The following is a 22,899-nucleotide window of genomic DNA, read 5'->3' on the forward strand; positions in this document are numbered from 1 at the left end:
CTGTTGGCAGTGGGAGCTGTAGGGCCAGCCATCAACAGAGTAGCCCCTATCAGTCCAGCCACAGGCTGGAAGGAGGAAGAGTGGTCAGCAATCATAGAATCATATCAGATTAGGGTTGGAAGGGACCTCAGGAGGTCATCTAGTCCAACCCCCATCTCAAAGCAGGACCAACCCCAGCTAAATCATCCCAATCAGTGCAGAGGCACAAGGGAATCCCCTGGTTCTATCGGATGAAGCTCCCACTTTTCTCAGAAAGGCAAAACCCAATCCCTTAACATAAGAATGTGACAAACTGAGATGAATTTCCTGTCCCATTTGTTAGACTAATGCATGTAACAGGACTAGATAGCCCAGAATTTCAAACATTAAATGTATTTACCATGCCTTAGCTTTCCGTTAATATAGGAATTTAAGTATTAGCACTTCCTTATAACTTGTGAACCAAAGTAAGGTGTACTGGAAGTTTAGTTGTTCTAATATAGACAGCAGTTAGTAATTCATTTTTATATGAATACATTAGTTTTTAAAGGTACAGGACAGAAAATAATACACTCTCTTTCCTGGTCTACCCAGAGTTGAGGAAAAATTCAGAGGAAATCTGCTGCATCCTATATTTTGGTCTCTGATTGCATGCATCTACACTAGAAAATTTTTGATCAATTTTCCAGCAGTGGTGAAAGTGCTAGTATAGACAGAGTTCAGGCATTTTTATCACTGTGATCTAAAACTGCTCAGTGCAGCTTTTCACAACAGTGGTAACAACTCCTGAACCCCGTTTATGCTAGCATTTATGCTAGTGCAGGAACACATTGTTAATTTTTCTAACATAAAATTTCAATGCTCTGAATACTAAAATATCAAGAATCAAAATGTAATGACAAGTCAGTGTTGCTGACATCATTCAGCAATGCAAGTCTGGCAAAATAGCAATTCCCATCTGCAGAGTCACATATACCCTTTTCCTGCACTTAGAGCTTGTCTACCTGGGGAAACTGACTAGAATAGCTATTGCAGAATAGCTCCCTGTGTGGACACTCTTATTTTGGAATAAGAGTGCCTTTTTCCCATTTTGCTTAATTCACGAAGCAGAACAGTTTATTCTGGTCATCTTCCCCATATACACCAGCCCTTAGGTCTCACTTCTCTTTAGGAGAAGAGAGTCATTAATGCTAAGGGAAGTGAAAGTATTATAGCGAGTCCTCCCACAGACCTATATACATCCCAAGCAACCTATCCACTTTGGCCAAGATGGCCACATTGTGTCAGACAAAAAGGATTTTATGGTGGATTAAAAATCAAGTTATTAGAATAGGTTGAGAAAGTAAGTTAGATGTGCTCACTCTCTAAAGCCCTCCTTTGCCCCAGCACCTCCACCTCAGGCAGTCAGTTTCACACCCTCTCACATGCTGCTTTGAAATCAACTTCCACAGAGTCAAGATAAGCCAATCTACTATGTTTTAAAAGGATGAACTTGAGATACCATATTTTATTTGATGCACTCTTTATCATAACAAAAATGGCCAGGAATACCAGTCACCCTGTGAACTTCTGCAATTTTGCCCTCTTCTTTTTTTAAAGCAGTATGACATGGCCCCTGTAGTGTCTTGGAGAGCCAGCCACTGATGTCATACCTGAAAGAAGATCAAAACAAAGCTGTTACTTGTTTGGGTTCTAGTGTCTATTTGTCACTTAGCCATAGAGTACTGAATAGTTAACATATGCAAATGGCAGAAGAAAAAGTAGAGAGCTCAAACAGCCACACTGATCAAAAATACATGCAAAATGAGATGATGTGATCTGCTGGATAGTGCTCAGAGAAGAGCGGCAACCTAATCTCTCAGTCAATAGACATCACATCCCAGGAACACTGTAAGATCTGGCTAGATTATGTTCAGAACTGAAGGCAAATCAAGAAGCGGGATGTAGCATAGCTTTACACTTAACAGCAAACCACTCTCAGATTTCATACTACCCTGTTTCTCTCTAGTTAATATTTAATCTGGCTCTACATTGGGAATTATTGCTTTTTAATTATTTTTTCTAGTGGAAAACAAAATGAAATCCTCAACCAAAAGAAAGCTAATTTAGCAGGCTACAAAACACCATAATTTAGCTCTAAGCTCCACTCTGATGCGACATTATGCCTGGTGTCAAACACTTCTAGGTTAATGTGAAGTTACTATTCTCTGCAACCCAGAGTGTAAAAGGAAGAAAAAAAAATTGTTGTGGAGAAGGAACGAGCGTAGCGGTACATGCCACATTACACTGGTTAAGCTTTGAGGTTGGCTTTGGTGAATGCTTCATGGTTTCTTCCCCTCCTCCCCACAGCTCCAGCTTCTTAGCCTTCTCTGATCTGTTTGGTAACTTGCTGCCCTCTGCTGTTGGAACTAGAATAAACTGAAAATGGGTGTGATCAGCACAGCATTCAGTCCACAAAACAAAAAACGTCCTAGCCGATATTAATTTTAGCATATACATATTTATCTAGAGCTTTTTAAAACAAATGAAAAATCAGATACAGCAACTTTTTGAAGGTGGTAGATCTTTAAGTCTTTGTTTCACAACCTGGGGAGTCATTCCCTTCTTTATGTTTTGTCTAAAAATAGAGTCAGTCCTGCCTAGAATATGGGGCAAGTGTACTAGAGAACCAGAGAGCACAGCTGTTCCGGGTCAGAGCCCCAGAGATCCCGCAGAAATGATGAGCTGCATGCCATTCTAGGGGGTGCCCCTGCAACAACCCCACCCATTGCTTCCCTCCTCCCCCAGCCCTCCTGGGCTACCGTGGCAGTGTCCCCCCATTTGTGTGATGAAGTAATAAAGAATGCAGGAATAAGAAACACTGAGTTTTTAGTGAGATAAAATGAGGGGGAGGCAGCCTCCAGCTGCTATGATAGTCCAGGGAGTACAGAATCTTCTTTAGACATGAAAGTGGGGGGGGGGCTGATGGAGCTCAGCCTCCAGCTGCTATGATGAGGACGGTTACCGAGCCTTTTGTACCGTCTGCCGGGAATGACTGGGAGTCATTCCCATTTTTACCCAGGCGCCCCCGGCCGACCGTACTGAGGCCAGCCAGGAGGACTCTCGGGCTGATGATGACGATGGCTACCAGTCATTTTGCACCGTCTGCCACCGGGAAGGGGATGCTGGTGTTCAGCGCTGCAGCACCCCGTCTACCAGCAGCATGCAGTAGACATAGGGTGACATTGAAAAAAAGGCGAGAAACGATTTTTTTCCCTTTTCTTTCGGGGTGGGGGAGGAGAAGGGTGTAAATTGACGACATACACCCTGAAACACCTGGGAAAATGTTTTTGACCCTTCAGGCATTGGGAGCTCAGCCAAGAATGCAAATGCTTTTAGGAGACTGCGGGGACTGTGGGATAGCTGGAGTCCTCAGTACCCCCTCCCTCCATCCATGAGCATCCATTTGATTCTTTGGCTTTCCGTTACGCTTGTCACGCAGCACTGTGCTGAGTCCCTGCTGTGGCCTTTGTCTATCATAGCCTGGAGATTTTTTCAAATGCTTTGGCATTTCGTCTTCTGCAACGGAGCTCTGATAGAACAGATTTGTCTCCCCATACAGTGGTCAGATCCAGTATCTCCCGTATGGTTCATGCTGGAGCAGGACCGCCCAGAGGGGGGGCAAGAGGGGCAATTTGTCCCAGGCCCCGAACCCCACAGGGGCCCCCACCAGAGTTTTTCGGGGCCCCTGGAGCGGGGTCCTTCACTCACTCTGGGGGGCCCGGAAAACTCTTGTGGGGCCGGGCGCAGGAGCTTCTTCTGCTCCTGGTCTTCGCCGGCGGCAGGTCCTTCCGCTCTGGGGCGGAAGGACCCCCCGCTGGCGAATTACCGCCGAAGACGGAGCGGGACCCGCCGCTGAGTTCAGCTCGGTCTTCGGCGGTAATTCGGCGGCGGGGGCCCTTCCCTTCCGGGACCCGCCGCCGAAGTGCCCCAAAGACCCGCGGTGGGGGCCCCCCTCCGCTGAATTACTGCCGAAGACCGGGGTCTTCGGGGCACTTCAGCGGCGGGTCCCGGAATGGAAGGGCCCCCCTCTGCTGAAGACCCCGGGCCCCCGGAATCCTCTGAGCGGCCCTGTGCTGGAGCTCTTTTTGGATTTGGGACTGCATCGCCACCCATGCTGATCAGAGCTCCACGCTGGGCAAACAGGAAATGAAATTCAAAAGTTCGCGGGGCTTTTCCTGTCTACCTGGCCAGTGCATCCGAGTTCAGATTGCTTTCCAGAGCGGTCACAATGGTGCACTGTGGGATACTGCCCGGAGGCCAATACCGTCGAATTGTGGCCACACTAACCCTAATCTGACATGGCGATACCGATTTCAGCGCTACTCCCGTCGTCGGGGAGGAGTACAGAAATCGGTTTAAAGAGCCCTTTATATCGCTATAAAGGGCTTCATTGTGTGGACGGGTGCAGGGTTAATTCGGTTTAACGCTGCTAAATTCAGTTTAAATGCATAGTGTAGACCAGGCCTTAGAATCACTTACTTTGCGTCCTTGCAGTGTGGGATCGATGGCTGCTGCTTCCCCGTCGACTTTGCTTCTGCCTCTCGCCAAGCTGGAGTTCAGCAGTCGATGGGAGAGTGATCCCCGATAGATTGATCGCTACCCACCGATCTGGCAGGTAGTGTAGACGTACCCTGAGACAACTAGGGGCAAGAGGTCCAAGAAAGAAGCCAGAAAGCAAATAGAGGTGCAGCTATCCCTGCAACTGTGACAGTAAGACAGAAGTTGTATTTCATTTGACCAAACTCTCCCCTTTACAGTCATGGAGAATTTTGGTTTTTGAACATTTTCAATTCAAACATTGCAGCAAAGAGGGGCTTGTTTAAGTGAAATAAATCCTACTCAACCAAGCTTCAGGAACATTCATTCAAATAAATGTGTAAAAACTATTTTCCTATTTTTAATCAACTCAGATAAATGCATTTTTTTAAAAAGGAGGAAATTAACTATAAAAATACTGCATAAAGAGAATGCCAGGTTAAGAATGATTAGCTGCACAAAATTCAGGAAATTCAGAGCAAAGGTTCCCATAGCAACATTAATTTTGCACCCTTGGAGACAGGTGTTAACAAGAAATTATCCTACTGCATGATCATACAATGCTACATACAATATGAGCAGACAAAGTGGCAAATTCAACATTGCTACAGGAAAAAAATGACTCTCATATGCAACTCAAAATATTGGTGTTGCATTAATCCCCCCCCAATCCCTTTTTAATTATACCAACTGATTTTAATGGGAGCTACTGGGTGCACAGCACACTTCTGAAAAATCAGGCTGTATGTTTAAGAGCCTAAATATAGATGTAGGAGCCTAACTTTAGGCTCTCACTTTTAAAAAGCTTGACCTTGAGATTTAAAAAGCATCAAAGCAGATTTCAACAAGAGAATAGTAATTTTGCTAATGGATTCACAGAACAAAGTTACATTGCAGAAGAACCAAATGCAGTTCCAAAGAGGATATAACCATACAGCATCAAGATTGCCTAGGGCTAGGGAGGTCGTGAAAGCTCCTTCACTGGTGGTTTTCAAAAGGAGGCTGGATAGTCAGCTGTCTTGGATGCTTTAGACACAACAATTCCTGCATCTTGGCATGGGGTAAACTAGATGACCCTTCTGACCCTACGAGCATGGAGACAACACAATGTCCCAAGATTATTAAACTACAAGTTACAAGAAGGGCAGATTTGATTTAAATCAAATTGATTTAAATCGTGATTTAAAACACTAGTCAGGAAGACTCGATTTAATCATGATTTCTACATAAAAGTGCATTCTTGTTGGTTGTTATCTTAATACATATTCTTCACAACTCAGAGATAGATGTAGGTTTCATTTTTAGAAGGTACATACTATACATTTTTAAGTGTTTTATTTTGAAAACTTTTCAGATTAGTTTTACAGCTATATCAGAAAATAAATGCTTGTTTGGTTATTTCATTTACCAAGGTAATTGAAGCAGATAGTTCACCTCCCAATGACTTCTTAAATATCTCCAATTCAACAGGTTAATCATTAATATTTGGAGGATTATCTTGCCATGCTGTATTAGGAGGAGAACATCACCAGACAGACATTTACATTGTTTTATTTAACTAAAACAACAACGTTATGTATTCTGGATTTTTTTTTCAACAGCAAATATATAGTATTTTTAACAAAACAAGCATATGAATTTTTGAATATGTAGCAGGGTGGACCCTGCTCCTGCCCGAAGGGGTTTTAAGGGGTTAGAAACAGCTTGGCAGGGCTTGAGAGCTGCTGCTCTCAAGCTGAGCTGATTAGGGAAGTGGCTGCAGCTGGGGGCCACGCCCCAAACTGAGGAACAGAGCCTTATAGGAAGGCCGGGAAGCCAGAAGCCAGACAGTCTCTCTCTGGCTATAGAGAGAGATGGGCCTGGCTGCTTAGGGCTTGAGACTAGATACCTGAGTGCAGCAGGGCTGGGGAAGGCTGAGGAGCCGGGGAGCTCCGGCCTAGAAAGCCCCAGGCTGTGGCCTAGTAGAGGGCCAACAGGTACTGTGGGTTGCAGAGGGCAACCTAGGGGTAGGCCAAGGCAGCAGGTCCAAACCCAACTTTGCCTGTGATGAGTAGGCTGATACTGCAGTCTGTCCCAGAGTGTGGGGCTAGACAATGACTGGCAGTAGCCAAATACTGAGGCAAGGTAGGGATAGAGGGTGGGGGTTCCCTGAGACAGAAAGGGAGACCCAGAGAGAAAGGGGTTACTGCTAGGGGGGCAGCACCCCATGTAAAAGGGCACCGGGTCCAGGGAGGGACACGGGGGCCTACGAACAGGTGGATCACCAGCCTGCAGAGGGTGCTCCAGGGCTGGATTGAGCCAAATTCGCAGAGCAACCAGCAGGAGGCGCCGCGGGGGTGAGTCGACCCGTTTACAGAATGTAGTTAAACATTGAAGTTTTTTAAAATCAGGTTTGTTTTTGTTAAAATTGTTTTTAAACTAAAATAGTTAAATGAAATTTTTTTTTAAATAAATTGACTATGTCAGCCAGCTCAACATGAAAAACTTAAAATATTGGCTTCTGCAGCTAACTCAGTCATCTTCATCTTCATTTTCCTGTTTGTTCATAATTTGGAGAAGAAAAACAAGCTTTCCTGCTTTTTCAGGTCCCAAACGATTTCTCAATTTGGAATTAATTAGTCCAAAGGAAGAAAATATTCTTTCTACACTGGCAGAAGCAGCTAATGTTGTTAAAAGTGAGATTATCACTTCAACAGTCTCTGAAATCCAAGTGCTTAAGTGACTTCCACCAGTTCACATCATCAGCAAACATATTTCTTGAATGGTTCACCCTTAGCTCTGAAGTTTATTATAGTTGGCATTATGGAGGGATAATTGCTGGATGATCATGTCATAGCCAACTCCTCTTCTTCAACAGTTAAGGTTTGACCCTGGCACCGAGTACTGAGAATATCTGCAAGAAAATGAGCTGGAGATAGTGCTTGTCCCATTCATTTTTTAATGCTTGTGATTTAACTCTGTCATTGCATATTTCTCTTTTTTAAGATCTCACCCAGTTCCTTCCCAATTTCAACAACATCAGTAATAGAATAGCTATTTCCCTGCATTTTGTTCAAGGCTACAGAAATAGGCTTCAGGATACTCAGCATGTGTTCAACATTTCTCTTAAGCCCAATGTTGAGAACTTTGGCTGCGACAGTGCCATCTAGTTTTTCACGATTTTGCTCACAAACTGTCATCAGATTAGGTCAGTTCTTGATATAGTGCTCAAAACAATCCACTACTGAGTTCCATCCCACATCTTGTGGGAGAGTTAACATGGTTCCTCCCACTTTTTTCAGAGCAGCTGCTGCAAAGTGGCTGTTACGGAAGCATTTTGCAATTTCAACGACATTAGCCTTTATTTCTTGAACACTGAAGTCTTTGGCTAGGAGGTGCATCAAATGAGCACTGCAACCGTATGTTATTAGCTTGGGACTCTCTTCACTCTCTTCTAAAAAAATTCTTCTAATCTTGGATACATTTGCAGCATTGTTTGTGACCAAGCTGCATACTAGACATTTGTATTTTTTCCTACAGTTTGTTATAGCTTTTACTGCTACTTTTTGTAAGTATTCTTCTGTGTGTGCATCAGTTGGTTCTGTAAGGAAGACGTTCCCTTCTTCTGTTGTCACACAAGCACATAGAACAGAATCATTGTGGACACTGCTCCACCCATCACGACTCAGGTTAACAATTTTACTCTCTAGACCTTTTGCACACTGCTCAATTTCTCTCTTTCTTACATGTTATCCAGCAATTTGCCTGCAACATCTGCTCTGTTGGGTGGACTATATTCTGGTCTTAATGACTGGACCATGTTAATGAAATGTGGGTTCTCAATCATACGAAAAGGAGAGTTTGTTGCATAAACAAACGGGGCAATTTTTTCATCAATTACCTCTTTTTGTAATCTGCTGGTTCTTATCACAAACTTATCTATGGTTGTTTCTGGATGATGGAGATTGTATTTTCTTTTTGCTACAGGTGATATACTGTGGCTATGTGACATCCAGGGTGTGATTGAAATACTGTCATTGGCAGATAACTCTGAAACTATAGAAAATGATGGTGATCTTGAAGGTGGATAGTCTTCAGAATCCTGTATGTTGAGGATGGATTCTCCTAAACAAAATAAGCCAATGAAGTTATTTAATTATTACCATACTGCTCATTTAGTATTACTCATTGCATTCACTGACACTCAGTACTACTTTAAAGGTGAAATTATAAAAGGAAGATCTGTTTATTTCAGGTATTTATTTTTTCATCACAACTGCATCTAAAATGATAGTACCATAGAGTAACAACTATATTTTTTGCTCAAACATGAGAATTCAAGAATAGTCCAGAAGGAAGACAGGCAGTCCTTAAGAAAGAAGTACGGAAAAAAAAAGATGACCAACCTGAAGATCCTGCATGTTCAGACATGTTCCTTTCATCATCTTCAACACAGCTTCCTCCTGAGAAGGAATACTTCTTTTGATGTTTCATTCAGGCAATCAGGCCTTGCATTTCTTTGTTGCACTGTTTGCATTTTGCACACATGCCTGTCTTACGCAAAGGTAGAGGAACTTCATTAAAATATTCCCAAACCGGGTCTCTTTTACGGCCTGCTGTCATTATAGGTTTTCCCTTCTAGTGAGAGAATGGTATGGTACATCTCAAATCAATGAAGGCTACACTCAGAAAGACCTCAAGACTTCTGGAATATGCTGCTCAAACAGTTTCACTTTTGTTTCTACTGACTGTCCCTCCTTCCTCACATTTATCTCCAGACTTCTTCTCCTTGTCCAGATCTATTCTGCCCCCAATAATTTTCTATTTATTGAACTTTTTGAAACTTTGCACTTTTAGAGAGAGGTAAGGGATTGACTTTGTGTACACAAATTTGAAGACGGTCAATAGGGTTGAGGTCTGTTATTTCTCACCTCTATATTTATTTATTTTAAAACATTTTTGCTGTTAACAGGCATGTTATCTCTGGAGACACAAATCCACAGTTTGAGAACTGCAAAACTAAGCATCAATGATAGTATCTTCTAGACTGAGCACTGAGTCCAATTGGGTACCTAGAAAGATTAACCTAAATAATCTATACAGAAGTCCCTGGAACCCCATAAGATTGGGTCTCTAATCCATGAACTATTGGAAGTCAATTACAAAACTTCTTAAACATTACATGAATCTATTGTCTCATACTATAGAATTAGAATTTATAATCCCTATTCCATGATGAGATATTTTTGAGCTATAATGTATCTATCTTTAGATTGGATTTTTCCTCAAAAAGCATTTTATCAAAAAAATCTGGGTTTTTTTGGATTTAAAAAGAAAAAAATCATTGATTTTTATCCATCCAGGTATAATGGTTTCAGCCAGTGTATGACGGATATTTATAGCAGAAAAATAAAGTAGGGAACATGGTCTATCATCTGACCAAGATACAGAGTGAGCAAAAGAGAACTAGCAGATGCTCAGTCCAGAGAAGACGAGCATAATAACTGGCAGAAAGAAGGAATGGAGGAAGGTTTGTTTACATGTTGATACATGTCCCTTTATTAAAACAGTTCCCAGTCTCAGTGTCTTACCGTATCCATTACTGTTCATGGATACGAGTAACAACATTAACTCGCAGTACCACCTCCTTCTCTACATCAAAAGACCTTTCCCCTCCAGGACAAGTATCCCAAAGTTAGTCAGGCCATAGAAGCACTCTCAACTGGGGAATTTATTTTCCCTAACAGTCTACCTATCAGAGCACAAGTGTGAGTTCTCCATCCCACAGAGGGACCGTGTTGTCGTACTCATGTTAGTCCCAGGATACTACAGAGACAAACTGAGTGAGGTAATAGCTTTTATTGGACCAACTTCTGTTGGTGAAAGCGAGAAGCTTTCAAGATTACACAGAGCTCTTCTTCAGGTCACAGTAGGTGAAGGCAGTGAGTTACAGAGGCAGAATTCAATGGAGTTAGCCTTGGGGGTAGCTTTTGTACTCATGATAAGTTTAATTTTCATTAGTTTAAGTGTCCAAATACCATAGCAATGAGGAAAAGAAGATTATATTGTATAAAGTTAGAGTTGTAGTAAATTAAGCCACCTGGGCCTAAACCCATTTTATCTTAGTCACTCAACCTATATTTGGCAACACTAGATTTCCCGGGAAGCTCTAGTCAGAACAGCCCAGCCAGAAAATGAAACACTTCAAGGGATGGAAAATGTCTGGATAAAGCAGGGGTTCTCAGACTGGAGCTTAGGACCCCTCAGGGGGTCACGAGGTTATTACATGGGAGGTCACGAGCTGTCAGCCTCCAGCCCAAACCCTGCTTTGCGTCTAGTATTTATAATGGTGTTAAATGTATTTTAAAAGTGTTTTAAATTTATAAAGGGGGTGCACTCAGAGCTGGTGAGTTCCCCACCTTCCCAGGGGCGATGAGGCTCAGGCTTTGGGCTTCAGCCCTGGAGTGGCGGGGCAGCAGGCTCCAGCCAAGGGGCTTCAGGCTCCATCTGCAGGTTCCAGCTGTGTGGCAGCAGGCCCCAGACTCGATGAGGGGCTTCGGGCTCCAGTCCCCCACTGCCTCCCTCGATCCCCCATCCAGGGATTAATTTGTCCCTAGGCTTGGGAGGGCTAAGTAAGGCTGCTGTGAAAAGTGATACTTGTATGTTTGTTAATATCACTTTTCACAGCAGACTTACTAGCTAGTAATACATAAATTACAATGATTTGGACATGTATATGTGCATATTTATTTGTTTTTCCTAAAGATAGTTAAATATTTTAAGAAAAAGTGAGAGAGTGGCCACCAGCAAGAGTTGGTGGATGCACTCTGATGCCACCAAACAATTTGTCCTGAGAACCTCTGGTCTAGAACCAGTGTGTCTGCACTAATGTTCTACAATTAATAAAGGCTCTAAAACCAGCTTTACTTTCTTTACAAAATATTTAATGTTGCATCTGCCTTGAAATGAGCACTGCAAACATTGAAATGTGACCCAAAAAACTCATCTAATTTCATTGTAGCTCTTGTGTGTATTTTTCCCAATTTCTTACAGCCACTTTTCTTGGTGAATGTAGCGGTTCCTGCTCCCGGCCCCTCCACAAACACAGTCAGAGACCAACTGAAGTGCAGCACCCGCGTCCTTTTACTGTTTGTGTCCTTTCCTACCACCTATTATTTACAGATATTTACAGAGACCAACACTCTGGGAGACTACTAACTTCCCACCAGCCGGGATCTAGAGCCCACACTCCTCCCTTTCCTGTCTCCCCCTGCTTCCTGTCTCTTAGCCAGTTTTATAGGGCAGGCTGGCTACCCAGGCCTGCAGGTGGATCCACTCTGGTAATTCGGGCATAGCCCCTCAGCCAGCCCAACTAATACCCTTCTTCCTCTGGAGCAGGGCTAACAGGGGCCTGGCTTGTTTCTCCGAGCCAGCACCCTGTTACAGTGAGGAAAAACAAAAAGTCAGTTCTTTTGTTTCCTACAGCAGAAATATACTAGATGACTTTCTCCTCATTCTTCATTAGTGGGGCCCAGCAGAGCCATAAGATATTGTACTCTCCCTGAGAGGATTAAAAATGACTATTTGTGATTTACAAAGAACTGACTTACTAAGAATTCCCCAGGGTATGGGCTAACGTGTATCCCTGTCAGTTTACTAGCTACTTAACATCTCCAATATTGTTAACCCAGATTTTGAGCCAATCATACCTGACTATTAAAAGGGATACAAGCTGGAATTTAATTAGTTATAACAAGAAACTTAGTAGTTCCACTTATTCCACTCACCAAGTCACTCTGACGATTTTTGTAGTTTGACAGCCATATTTTCCTATCTTTTAAAACCCTTCCCTCCTCTGTTGTGGTGTGAAGACACACAAATAGAGGAAGCTATAATGAAACAGATTATGCACAAGTTGTATCAAGTGCTCAAGATAAACCAAACAAAGAATTTTCACTGGGAGCAATCCAGTGCCATTTGTAAGAATGGTGGGGAAATATATGCCGACAAACCGGATCATCATTTCAATGCACTAATAGATTACTTCCACAGATCATATTACACCAGAATCTGCCCACTAATTACTCAAGCAAACAGAACTTCAGTTACACTGTGGGAAGCAGGAGGAGGAAGACTGATGCATCCTGCCCCTTCCCGCACCTCCAGAAAGCGGGAGGGATAGCTCAGTGGTTTGAACACTGGCCTGCTAAACCCAGAGTTGTGAGTTCAATCTTTGAGGGGGCCGCTTAGGAATCTGGGGCAAAATCAGTACTTGGTCCTGCTAGTGAAGGCAGGGGGCTGGACTAGATGACCTTTCAGGGTCCCTTCCAGTTCTATGGAGATATACCTATCTTGTGGTCTCTGTTGAGTGCAAGGAGCACCTGTCCTGGTGATAGAGAGAAAAGGAGAAGAGCATCTGACAGCATTGGAGTGTCACCCATACAGCAGACAGTGATTCCCTGCCAGACCCCCAGCCAAGGGTGGCTCCAGGCACCAGCGCTCCAAGCGCGTGCCTGGGGCGGAAAGCCGCAGGGGAGCGCTCTGCTGGTTGCTGCTAGGGCAGCAGGCAGGGTGGCTTGCCTGCGGAGAGTCTACTGGTCCCGTAGCTTCAGTGGACCTCCCGCAGGCGTGCCTGCGGGAGGTCTGCCGAAGCTGCGGGACCAGCGGACCCTCCATGCTTGGGGCAGCAAAATGTCTAGAGCCGCCCCTGCCCCCAGCTCCCTGGCAGCCTATCCCCTCCCACATGTCCACCCAGCTCTGGGGCTCTGTGCCACAGGCCAGGCGGTGGCTTGCCTGCTGGTGGGGTACCTGAGCATGAGCACTCTTCCTGGCCCGGGACTTTGCCAGGAGAGCAGGGCTAGGGCTAGGGCTGGGGTTGCCCCCCCCCCAACAGTCACAGAGAAACAGGGCATCCTCTCAGCCGGGAGCCTCCGTGCCAGTGCCAATCCGCCGGGTGCAGCCCGTGCTTCCAGGTTCTGCCCGGAGCTGGACCAGAGCAGCAGGGCCCAGCCCGCTGGTGCTGCCCCTGCATCGCCGCCTGATACTGGGGCTATAAGACGTGCACAGCCCCCCGATAGACAGAGCAAGATGGGTACCCAGAAGTCACAAATCTATTAATAAAATATTCATGATCCTGAAAGAATTCTGTTCCAACTCCTCCAAAATAGAATGGAACTCCTTCCCCACTAAACTGCTTCTTCAGGGGAAAATCTGAGTAAACTGACAGGCTTTGCCCTAAAGACCTTCAAATACTGGCCCTTTCAGACCGAGGAGGAGCTCAAGAACTGAGAGGCCACTACCTATACAAAAATACACACCAAGTTATTTCACCTAAGTTGGATTTCAGTTGGATTCCCTTGACACCATCTCTCTGATCCTAACCAGGACCCGAAAAATGAAGAGCCTTGAGTCAAATACACCTTGAACTGCCTCTGCAAACTGGAAGTAAGAGTGCCCCATGGAAAACCATGTAATATGCGCCACAAGTAAGACACCAGTAACAAACAAGGAACTGCATTCTCTATTAGAAGAATACTCAAAAGTGTCAGCAAGTGTAGCCCCAATTAGTGTAACCCAGGCTAGAGGTGCTACAGATGACTGTGGCAAGATCCACATCTAAAAGAAGCCACCAATACCCTAGCCGAAGGCAAAGAAAAGTTAATCTGGGTACTTCTGCAAAGTGAGCATCCAAAAGCAGCCACAAATCCCACAGAACATGTACCTTCATAACAAAAGTTAGCTCAAGTAACCAGCACCACCACTAGGTCTTACCTTCTGTTATATCTTTATATTCCCTGAAATCCAAAAACATAGAAGGATGAAGGAGCTCTCATAATTACTTACCAACGGTTAATCCAAATCACCCCTTTTGATTATAGATTTATTTTCAACATTAGTGTGCCTGACTATATTTCACTAATGTAATGAACCAAAGAGCATAAAACTTTTCATTTGGGACAAGTTTCCTCAAATCAAACCATTTTAAAAGCAGCATCTATAATAGAGAAAAGTTAGTTTGGGGATAACGGCATAGTTTCTTAAATCTTCCATTCCTAGTGATACTACCTAGTAAGTGTATCATTTTAAGAATGATGAGCAAAAAAAATCAGAAAGCCACAAATAAGTATGTAAAAAGCGACAAAGAGTCCTGTGGCACCTTATAGACTAATAGAAGTAATTGGAGCATAAGCTTTCATAGGTGAATACCCACTTCGTCAGACATCACAAATAAGTATGTTTGTATAGTACTGAATAGCAAAATGCTTACCAGTCATGGGTGAGAGAATGTATTACTCCTAAAATCTTCGTCTAATGAATGCACTTGCCATAAAGTCAATTGTCCAGGGTAAGATCTGAAAGGAAATGAGTGTCAGCAGGGTAAGCAAACATCCCCTTGATGATTGTTCCTCCTGCATAAAATAAGGGACAAGTTCTTGCCACGAATTTACACTACTCAAAATAAAAGGACAACAGATTTTCCTAACTTTGAGTGATAAGTTAAAAGTGGTAAAAATGCCTCAATTTTTTTTTATTCAGCTGTTGTAATATAAATAACAAATATCATCCCCATTCACTCTAGAGCAGCATTTCTCAAACTGGAGGTCCCGACCAAAAAGGAGGTCACAAGGCTATTGTGGGGGGGGGGGGTCACAAGACCCACCCTTTTGCCATGTTTTATTGGTCATCTAAAAGTAGGATTACTAAACATCCAGGTTTTCCTGGACATGACCTCTTTTTTGGTCCTCCAATCTCCATCTGGGCAGATTTTTGAAATATGAACCCATGTTCACGACTTGGTATTGCCACCTTTATTTCTGCATTCCCTTCAGCGCTGGGTGGCTGGAGAGTGGTGGCTGCTGGCCAGGACCATTCTTAGCTATTCTGGGGGCCTACACAACACCCTCACAGGGTGGGGGGTGGGCAGGCCTCTGTGGGGGGTGGGACTGGATTGGGGGGTAGGGGGGAACCGCCCCCCAGCATTCAGCAGCGGTGTGGCTGGGGTCAGGTCCCTGCATTTCTCGCTGCTGGTGAGTGCAGGCCTGGCCCTGCAGCAGTCCTCAGGAGAGTGGGGGTGGGGCTGGGGCAGAGCGGAGGAGGGCAGGGGCTTTGGGGAGGGGAGGAGCAGGGTGGGAAGAGGCAGAGCAGGGGCTGGAGCAGCACTGCACAGCGCACCAGGAAATTTGGTGCCCCAAAGTTCCTGGTGCCTTACGCAGCTGCGTACTTTGCGTATGGGTAGGGACGGCCTTACTGTTGGCCAGGTGCCCAGCTCTGAAGGCAGCATCACTACCAGCAGTAGTGCAGAAGTAAGGGTGGAATTATATGGTATTGCCATCTTTACTTCTGTGTTGCTTTTGGCAGCACTGCTGCCTTCAGAGCTAGGTGGCCAGAGAGTGGTGGCTGCTGTATCTTTTTTTTTTTTTTTTTATAATTGGAGATATACCAATCTTCTAGAACTGGAAGGGACCTTGAAATGTCATTGAGTCCAGCCCACTCCCTTCACTAGGGGAACCAATTTTTGCCCCAGATCCCTAAGTGGCCCCCTCAAGGACTGAACTCACAACCCTGGATTTAGCAGGCCAATGCTCAAACCACTGAGCTATCCCGCTCCCCACCCCTGTACCTCCAGCAGGTTCTCTCTTTGGGAACCTGAAATATGGTAACTTTAGGGGGTCATCACAGCCTGAAATATTTTCAAAGGAGGGCCTAGCAAAAGAAGTTTGAGAACCCCTGCTCTGGAGCCTCTTATTAAGAGGGAAAACATTTATTCACTCTCCTTAAAGGTACCCACAACCTTTAACTTTCACATCAAGAGCCACAGAGTGGCAGAAAGAACTCTCTGTGCACACTGCACACACTGCAGTGAAGTCTCAGCAATAAATATCAACTCATCTCCTGGTATGAAACTTGAACCAACATCTTTCTGGCTCTTAGGGAGAGCGCTCCCAACTGAGTCAAAATCACCTGTGAGATTTCCTGTGTTTCAGAGTACACAAGCACATATACATACCATTGTGTTACAAACTCTTTACAATCATTGGCCAGGGGCTCTCTCTTTTTAAAATGCCCACACTACAAATCAAACAGCAGAAATCAATCACTATTGGCCTCACCTTTTTGGCAGTTGAACTTAATGAAATTTCTCCAATTCAACACTCTCAAAATTGCTACTTCAACTCCCCCACCAACATGCCTTGAATGCTGTTATAACAATACACAAACATTTCCTTTTATGTTGTAGCAGAGTTTATTTTAATATTTTGTACAACTAGCATTGGTCTCCAGTAATAAGTTATAACAAGTTTACATAAGCAAGATGTTTCCCACCCCCCACCCTCCAAGGAAAGGAATGTTCAGCTTCCACCACTTCTAATTTATAGGGAAGGAGGGCATGGCATTACCTGAAAAAGAAAAGTGAAACCTAATTCATGAACAAAATTCTCTGGAACAGTTCTTGGGATTAGCTATATATACTTGGATTCCATAAACAAGTGCAGAGGCCACGCCTTCCAAGACTCATTTAAAAAGCACATTAATCTAACATAAGTTTTTCTTTCATTTTAGGACAGTTTTTAAATTGATGCCATAATGTTCTGCTGTATTGATATATAGTTTACAATCTAGTACAAATAGTAAATGTTTGTAACAATTAGATTTTTCTAAAAGTTTTTCACATCTACAGGTCTCACTTCATTCAACTGTTCCATGTTTCAGTTCCATGTTTTAAAAGGTCTTTCATTTCTTAATGTTCATTTTGTTTTCAAAAACAAACAAGAGAAACTGACCTCAACAGATATTCCCTTTAAGTAACAGACTACACATAAAACAAATAAATATTTTAGAACCCTTCAAGTAGCAACAACAGAGTCTGTTCCAGGGCAGAACCCTGTTATGTATTATGTAAAAAGCATTCCAAAACCTAGTTCTTCAACAGCACCCCAGACAACTACCTGTACCATTTCCCCTGGCTTAATCAGATAACAGAAAAAAAATGGAATCAATAACTTAAGAATTTCCTCTCATGCCCATACACAGAGAATTTAAAGATATGCCTGAGATTACATGATTCAGATTCTCTAGCACAGACAAATTAAGAGTTTGTACAAATGTTTCCCTTCCCCTTCCCTCAAATAATAATCCTGAAAAAAGTTAAGATAGCTCTGTGTAGCTTGGAGAAACAAACCAAAAAAAGAAATAAAATTTTAGTACCAAGGGCTGGCCTCAGGGCTTAGAGGTTAAGATGTTATTGCCAGGTTGGAGGCTAACTTTGCATTTTTCATTGTGGAAGCTGGCAGTTTCCTAGACCACTGTTGAGCTTTCAGCCTCTGTGGAAAGCAGCTGCTACAGCACCTACATCTACTTCCTTAGGACACAACTGATTGAGAAGGCTGTGATACCAGATTCCATGAGTACTGTAATGCTGACAAGATTGTGAAAAATAGTTTTTAGAAAAATGAAATGGGTGAAAACTCCACACAGTAGACCTGATCCAGAATTCCTGTCAGAGGGCGGTGAGAGTTTTACTACTCTTGGCTGTAGGTAGACAGCCCATACCTGGATATTTGCGGGGTTGTTTGTCTTTTAAACACCCAATTTAAGTCAAATAAAAGGAAGCCTTGAATCCTTAGTAAAACATTTTAGCAGAAAAATAAAAATCTAGACCCAGGAAGTTCAACATTGTTTTTCATATTACTTTGAAAGCCTCATTTTACAATATTATAAACTTTATGACTTCTTAAAGATGAATTAGTTTTTCTGCATCAAGAGGAAGATCAACCCAGGAAATAGGTTTGCATTCCCTTGTTAATAGGGATCAGGATTTGTGGCATAATAAAACTCATGGGGGGCTTCTTTTTGTCACAGAAAAACAAAAATTGCTCTAGCCATGGAAACTTTCTCCACATCCAAATGAGCCGATGTAGCACCTTCTTCCACAAAAGCATCCCAAGATGCTTTATAACACTTGCATGCATGTTGTCTATCTCTCAACAGAGGTTGTTCTGATGCCATGTAGTGGTTTTTCCTTTAAGAAATTATATCCCAGTTTAGAAAGAAGCCAACCTTTTGTTTTAACAGGATTTTTTTTTTTTACACATATTCGGTATATACAACCTTTAAAATACACTTTAAAATAGCTGCACAAATTGTATATCTCATTGTATAAGAGAAGTGCAGTCCAGGCAGACCATGCTTCTCAATATGTTAAAAAATATAAATAAAACCCAGCCAGACTCTCTCCCCTCTGGTAGCCACACTGGCCCGGAAGGAACAGTTTTAAAATGGGAGTCTTTCACAAAACACGCTACCTACAAATTCTCAGGTTAGTTTCCTCAAGCACGTCTATCAAATCTTTCCTTATGTATTTGAGATCACGCACAGACATCTTAGCAATGAAATCTGTTGCAACATGCATGTGTGAACTGCCCAATCAACCAACTCCAACCCTGAGGATTTTTCTGGTTTGATAGAAAAAGGAAATGTAACAATTCCTGCAGTATGGCTGGTTCTCCAGATCACAATTCTTTGTTTTCCTGGATGTTTCTTGCACACGCACCCACACTTTATTTCAAGTTCATCTTTCCCTCTAACCAACGTGCAGATTTCTTCTCCAGATCTTCCACATCTTGATGTCCCAATGAAACAATCAATGTTATCCATCTAGAGGTTTTCCCAGGTAGACCAAAGTCACCTCTGTGTTACCATACACAGCAGACACTGCTGGATATAGGCAGGCCTTTGGCAATCCTCTGAATGCAACTCCCAAGAACTCATAGCCCCGCTCAAAGGCTAATGTCTTGTCTTCCATGTCCAAGATGACTCGAATCCTCTCACCTATCTGCAAACGGAGATAGGAAGAAGAGTTAGGCAATATTCAAAGGGAGACCAATTAAAAGGGAAATAAAATAAATGTTAGCACATAGACAGTAGAACAGGAGACCTTAAGAGAATGGCATTTTTCTGTTTCTCAATAAAAATGAATTAATTTTTCTGTGGGAATGTCAGTTTCACTGATGCTCACAAGATTCTGTATAGCTGTACTGAAAATTTCAAGTTAACAATCACAATGCTAAATATCCCAAATGTGACTCTTCACATGTGACTGATCTGGCAGTAAGAATTAATACACTGCATTATATCTACTTCAGTGTTCTGCAGTATGTGGCTATTTTGTAGTGGCCTCCACCCTGTATTTCCCATGACTCTGAATATAGCTTTCATTATGATAAATAGGTAAAGCCTTTGCAGAGAGATTTTAAAGCCACAGAACTGGTTTTAAGAAAGTAGGTGCTGTATGCCATGTGAACTAAAACACTTTTTTTTTGCCAAGCATGCACTCTGAAGATCAGCATTACACTCTTATTTACTGATAGAGCAGGAAATTTCAAAACTATGTATAGACTTTTCCCCATTTGTTTTTGCCAAAAGAAAAAATATATATGAGAGTAATAAACATTGAATGCGCCAGGAGAATCACAGATCAGCATATAAACATGATATTGCATGTCAGTTAATTTACCTAGAGCATGATTTTAAATTTAAATAAGTACACAGCTCCCAACAGCAAGCAGTAACATGATATTACACAAGCTTCTATGTTGTGGAAGAATCAAGCCACCCTCAAATATAGTCTCCTTTAACCTCTAATTTGTAAGAGGGCACTTAAGAATGTATACTTTTTAGTATTTATTTTATGAAAAGAAAGATCTCACAGGCTTTACTTAATTCAAGCATACTTTAAAGAGGCATCAACTTGAAATCAAGTCAATTTAAAAACTAAGATCAAAGCAGTTTTGTCTCTGTGATATCCTTAAGTCTCCATGACCATTGCTATAGTTTTAAGTTCTTCCTCACCGTCCTTTCCTGTTAGGGTGTGAAAGACCCAAACAAGGGAAACTGACCACACAAAGTAAATAGGTAGAGTGACTATACATAGTGCTATCAAAGGCACAAAAGTAACTACAGAAAAAAGTCTCTCTGATCTTTAAATTACAGTAATATGTTTTACTCATAAAAAGTCATGGATACATGTTTCAGAGAAAAGTGCAATTTTTTAAATTTAAGTGCCATTATACAGATCACGTTTGCTATACCACTCAGACAGCTAACTTTACTTAGTGTGGGGACTTAGGAATATTGTATATAAATATAAATTAAACAATGTTCACCCACTAAAATGCAGCCATAGCTGAAGTGGAACATCACACAACACTACATAACAGTGTAAGTCGGGAATTATAGTGTATTCAATTGAAGCTGTACTGTCAGAAAATCTAGTAAGCAGAATGTCATTACCCAAAAGTGGAATTTGGCCAAAGCGAAATACCACTATTTTAGGGGGGGGGGGCGGGGAAGTGCCACACATTCTTTAATTATGGCAAGTTATCTGAACATCAATATTATGTCTTATCCAAAAGATGTCCCCTCTAAGAATATCAATTATTGAATAAACATCACCTCTGCATCACTCAGGATTTCCTTGGAGAATTCCTATCCAATTACTGACTAGACTCAGCACACTTAACGCTGGGATGCACCAAAAAGACATAATGCTTATCAAACACAGCCCTGTTAGTAGTGAACAAATCCCTGGTTAAAACATTTAGAATGCTCTAGTACGTTTTAGAAAAGAGGTTGCTGCCTTTCAATGAACTGTATGAATGCAGGATAATATCAGATAAGATTTAAGAAAAGAAAGGTACAAGATTAATTTAATTCTAACTGGAGGAGACAACGTAGGATCCAGAATCTGTACACCATACAGTGATGTAATCTAAAATAAACCAGTAAATTAGAAAGAAGATAATAAGGTAAATTTTTCCCCCTCAAAAGGTAAACATATTGTATATGTTGCCATGTCAGACCAGTTTAGGAGACAGACATTTTTATAATAGAAAAGGGACATATTAAAGAACAGTGTTATGGCTTATTAGGCAATGAAGTCTTTTTCTTGACCGACAATTCCTGAAGGACAGCTCTTCACAAATGCTTAGAGCCTCTCTAGCTGGTGCTTAGTCTCACTCACCTGGTATTTTGGTGCATTATTGCACTGTGGGAAACTGCCATTCACTTCTCCATTATGTAGCAAATTATTGTCCACCAGATTCCATCCCCAACTCTGGTCATCACTGCCCAGCAGTGCTACATAGCCCTGACACTGCATGGGAGCCCGTTTTGTGGCAATTCCAATTACTGCCACTGTGCCAAGAGGCCCCTCCCACCAAACTTCCCAAGCATGACGACCCTCGCTGAAACCGATCTTGGTCCTTGCCCCATCTGTGCTCTGAGCAATGGGGTTCCGGTGCAATGTAAATCCATTTTTCTTGATGTACACATTCCTGGAGCAGTCATTGGTGCTGAAAGCATGCTGAAAGGCCCGTACCTAAAACCACAGAAAGAGAGATGGGATTTTTGAGTGGAGGGAATAATCATAAAATGAATTAATTCGTTAACATCTTACACCTCATTTCCACCACATTTCAAACTTTTAAAAAACCACAGTATAGAAGAGATGCAAAAGCACGCAGGATCAGAGGTGACAAGTTCCTGAGCTCCCAAGGGGTGCTCGACCCCCCCCCCCGGCACTCCACCCCTTCCCCCAAGCTCCCATCTCCAACCCTTCCTGCCTTCCCCTCCACTTCTTCATGCCCCTGCTCCTCTCTCTCCCCCCTCAGTGCCTCCTGCACACCACTGAACAGCTGGTTGTGGCAGGCAGGAGGGTTGTGGGGGAAGGGAGGAAGCTAATCTGTGGGGCTGACAGTGAGTGCTGAGCACCCACTGTTTTTTTCTCATCAGTGCTCCAGCCCTGGAGCACCCCCAGAGTCAGCACCTATGCGCAGGATAGTGGGTTTACTGGCTGAAGACCCCAGAGAGTAACGAACCAGAGTACCTGGGCCCCTGCCAGAGCGCAATAGAGAGGACTGAGGGGAATGGTACGAAGTGGAGGGCACCTGTAAGACAAGCAATTAAAAGCCCAGTCTATATTAGGGAAATTTTTCAAATAGTCAGCCCGATTTCAGCTTCCCAGGGCACAGCACTGGAGCCAGCCTGCTGGCTGTGCAGAGTATTTTAAGCACAGCTGACCAGACTTGCTTTGAACAGCTGGCAGGACCAATGGCGGCAGCTTAAGACAAGCCTTCCTTGCAAGATGACAATTCAGCAACACCAGATCTACTTGCCATTCTCCAACAGGGGGATGGAAGCGGGGGGGAGGCGCAGCCAGGGAAAACCTGCTCTCCACAGGCCAGTTCCATTGTCAAGGCGAAGGTGGAGAAGGGTCATTTCAGGGAGTAGATAGCGGCTCTGGAAGCGCTGGGGCCGGGACGGCGGGTGCGGCAGGAGGGTCCCTCCCTGCAGTGCCCGGGTGCG

At 43.2% G+C, this 22,899-nt stretch overlaps 1 protein-coding gene and 1 long non-coding RNA gene across 2 annotated transcripts; both read right to left on the reverse strand.

Annotated features, from left to right (window-relative positions):
- Positions 1-1,548: 1,548 nt before the first annotated feature.
- On the reverse strand, positions 1,549-4,611 carry LOC120371619. Its single transcript, XR_005584497.1, has 3 exons — positions 4,501-4,611; positions 2,265-2,397; positions 1,549-1,631 (listed from the first exon to the last, which is right to left on the reverse strand). It is a non-coding gene; the product is annotated as an uncharacterized LOC120371619 (long non-coding RNA).
- A 12,051-nt stretch (positions 4,612-16,662) lies between these two features.
- Positions 16,663-22,832, reverse strand: FBXO45 (F-box protein 45). Its single transcript, XM_039488456.1, has 3 exons — positions 22,710-22,832; positions 21,557-21,913; positions 16,663-19,369 (listed from the first exon to the last, which is right to left on the reverse strand). The coding sequence occupies exons 1-3, from the start codon at positions 22,782-22,784 to the stop codon at positions 19,184-19,186; spliced, it is 618 nt and encodes a 205-aa protein (XP_039344390.1). The 5' UTR covers positions 22,785-22,832; the 3' UTR covers positions 16,663-19,183.
- Between the last annotated feature and the right edge of the window lie 67 nt (positions 22,833-22,899).

The sequence above is a fragment of the Mauremys reevesii genome, linkage group 9 (genome assembly GCF_016161935.1).
Source record: "Mauremys reevesii isolate NIE-2019 linkage group 9, ASM1616193v1, whole genome shotgun sequence".
Lineage (NCBI taxonomy): Eukaryota > Metazoa > Chordata > Testudines > Geoemydidae > Mauremys > Mauremys reevesii.

Excerpts from the sequence above, each read along its gene's own strand:
- FBXO45 (XM_039488456.1), bottom strand. The coding sequence starts at position 22,784 with ATGGAACTGGCCTGTGGAGAGCAGGTTTTCCCTGGCTGCGCCTCCCCC. Across the intron at positions 21,914-22,709 it reads CATCCCCCTGTTGGAGAATG|GTACGGGCCTTTCAGCATGC; the intron begins GCAAGTAGATCT and ends CTGTGGTTTTAG. Across the intron at positions 19,370-21,556 it reads ATAATGCACCAAAATACCAG|ATAGGTGAGAGGATTCGAGT; the intron begins GTGAGTGAGACT and ends CTCCGTTTGCAG.